At 40.4% G+C, this 2,641-nt stretch overlaps 1 protein-coding gene across 1 annotated transcript; it reads left to right on the forward strand.

The window, feature by feature from the left end:
- The first annotated feature begins 1,546 nt into the window (after positions 1–1,546).
- Gm20925 (predicted gene, 20925) lies at positions 1,547–2,230 on the forward strand. The gene has a single exon (XM_017318785.2). The coding sequence runs from the start codon at positions 1,547–1,549 to the stop codon at positions 2,228–2,230; it is 684 nt and encodes a 227-aa protein (XP_017174274.1).
- Positions 2,231–2,641: the final 411 nt, after the last annotated feature.

Below are 2,641 nucleotides of genomic sequence, written 5' to 3' on the forward strand. Positions count from 1 at the left end.
TATTCCACTTGGAGGCGCTAGAATCCATTCAAGGTGAGTTCACTATCTTCACAGTGGTGTGTCAAAGCCAGGTCATTTTTTCCCACAGGCTTTTGGTGCCTGGTCTCTATCAGGAGATCTTGACGACTAGGATATTTTTCTATGGGTAAGTACATTTATGAAGTAATTGGGACCCTCATAGCTACAGAAAGCTAAAAATTTTCTCTCCTACAGTGAGTTACTGTACATTCTACTTTCCCCATGTTTATTAGCAAGGGAGATGAATGGTCTAGGTTAGTTTATCTCCTGAATTTATTATCCTTGCTAACCATATCTAGATCACAATTCCACTAAAATGCCAAAGCTCCTGTTTGTCCATGTGCATGTTAGAAGTTATTAGTTCTAAAAGGCTGATATTGCCTCGACTTTTTGAGTTGTTCTTGAGTTCAGTGATGCAATGGCTTCATCGAATAATTCTGAAGCTGGGTCAGGAGAAACAATAAAGAAGGACAGTGGTGTGCTGTGTCCCTTGGAAGATATTTGTGAGTGCAAGAACTTAGCTCAGAGCTTACGCGTACAAGAGAATCATGGTGACCCCTCTGGCCTTTTTTTTTTTTTTTTTTTCTCTTCTTCTCGATCATTGGGGGTAATTGTCATAGCACCACCTAAATTGACATAGAAATTCAAGGAGAGGATCCTCATCAGAGACAAATTTACTCAGGTCTGAAGAAATAAATGTTGATCTGAGTATGTTATTCTGAGCTCTAGAGAATTACTTGTTAATTACACTATTTTTATTTCCTTGTTTCCCTTGTTTCTTTGTTTCTTTGTTTGTTTGTTTGCTTGCTTGGTTAATTTTATTTGAGTTTCTGTATGTTTAGATATGGCTGTCAGGAAACTCACTGTGTAGACCAGACTAGTCTTTCACTCACTAAGGTCTGCCTCACTCTGCCTCTTGAGTACTATGATTAAAGTTATGGGTCACTACCACTTCCTATTAACTTCTCCATTTGATTGTTTGTTTTGTTATTTTTTGTTTGTATTTCTGTTTTGTTTGTTTTTCGTTTGATTTTCGTTTGTTTTCTTTTACTTGATGTTGTTGTTGTTGTTTGTTGTTGAGACAGGGTTCCTCTCTATAGCACTGACTGCCCTGGAACTCACTTTGTAGACCAGGCTGGTCTCTAATTTAGAAATCTGCCTGTCCTTGCCTTCTGAGTTCTGGGATTAAATGCGTGTACCACCATGGCTGACTTATTAACTTCTTATTTTTATAAAATTAATTTTAGGAGCTCAAATCTGTTTAGCATAGTCTTCTTCACCTGCTCAGAAGTTCTCGTAGAGAAGAGTCTTGGTCCAGCATTCACTCCCAACCCATAACCATTGCCCATCAGGAATTCATGTATATGACAGAGGCAACAGCATTGTGTCTGGCGTAAACGGGCAAGATCTTCAGTCCCAGGCAATGAGCAAGTATGATATTTGAAGGGAATGGAAGCCACAAGACAGTGTGATCTACCACAACAGGTCTACAGCCAGGTAGAAGACAATACATCTGAAGAGTCTGAGCATGACATCACTCAAGAAGAAGAGTAGGAGGAAGCCTTCTTCCCAGGCCCTGGGGAATATTGTTGGCTGCAGAATTTCTCACGGGTGGAAGGAAGGTAATGAGCCTGTCACCCATTGGAAGGCCATCATTCTAGGTCAACTGCCAACAAACCCTTCTCTTTATTTGGTGAAGTATGACGGAATTGACAGTGTCTACGGACAGGAGCTCCACAGCGATGAGAGGATTTTAAATCTTAAGGTCTTGCCTCACAAAGTAGTTTTTCCTCAGGTGAGGGATGTCCACCTCGCCAGCGCCCTGGTTTGCAGAGAGGTACAACACAAATTTGAGGGGAAAGATGGCTCTGAGGACAACTGGAGTGGGATGGTGCTAGCCCAGGTGCCATTCTTACAGGACTATTTTTACATTTCCTACAAGAAGGATCCGGTCCTCTACGTCTATCAGCTCCTGGATGACTACAAGGAAGGTAACCTCCACATCATTCCAGAGACCCCTCTGGCTGAGGCGAGATCAGGTGATGACAATGACTTCTTAATAGGTTCCTGGGTGCAGTACACCAGAGATGATGGATCCAAAAAGTTCGGAAAGGTTGTTTACAAAGTTCTAGCCAATTCTACTGTGTACTTTATCAAATTTCTCGGTGACCTACATATCTATGTCTATACTCTGGTGTCAAATATCACTTAAATTAAAAAAAATCACAAAGTACAGAAAAGTAAACTTATAGGATTGAAAAAAATGTTTATTTTCCTGTGTTGGGTACTTATGGGTCTTTGACAACCTCAGTATCTTTGTCAATAAAATTTGTTTTGTTCTAAAAATTAATACGTGTGACATGACATGCTTTTAGTGAACACATTGTTGGAAGAGATGGACTATGGTAGAAAGAACATCAAAGGAAGATGAAAGTTGCAACGCAGGCTGTGAACAGTGCATACATCTAATATCACACAGGCTAAAATGGACAGGACTTAGATTCTGTGGTCTGCATAGTGAGCAAGGAATTGGAGATATGACTTAGAGGAGCAGGGATGGCAGCAAAAAATGGATTTTTAGGAAGAAGCAGAGAAAGACAGGACATAGATAGAATCTCTGGTA

This window comes from Mus musculus, chromosome Y (assembly GCF_000001635.26).
Source record: "Mus musculus strain C57BL/6J chromosome Y, GRCm38.p6 C57BL/6J".
NCBI lineage: Eukaryota > Metazoa > Chordata > Mammalia > Rodentia > Muridae > Mus > Mus musculus.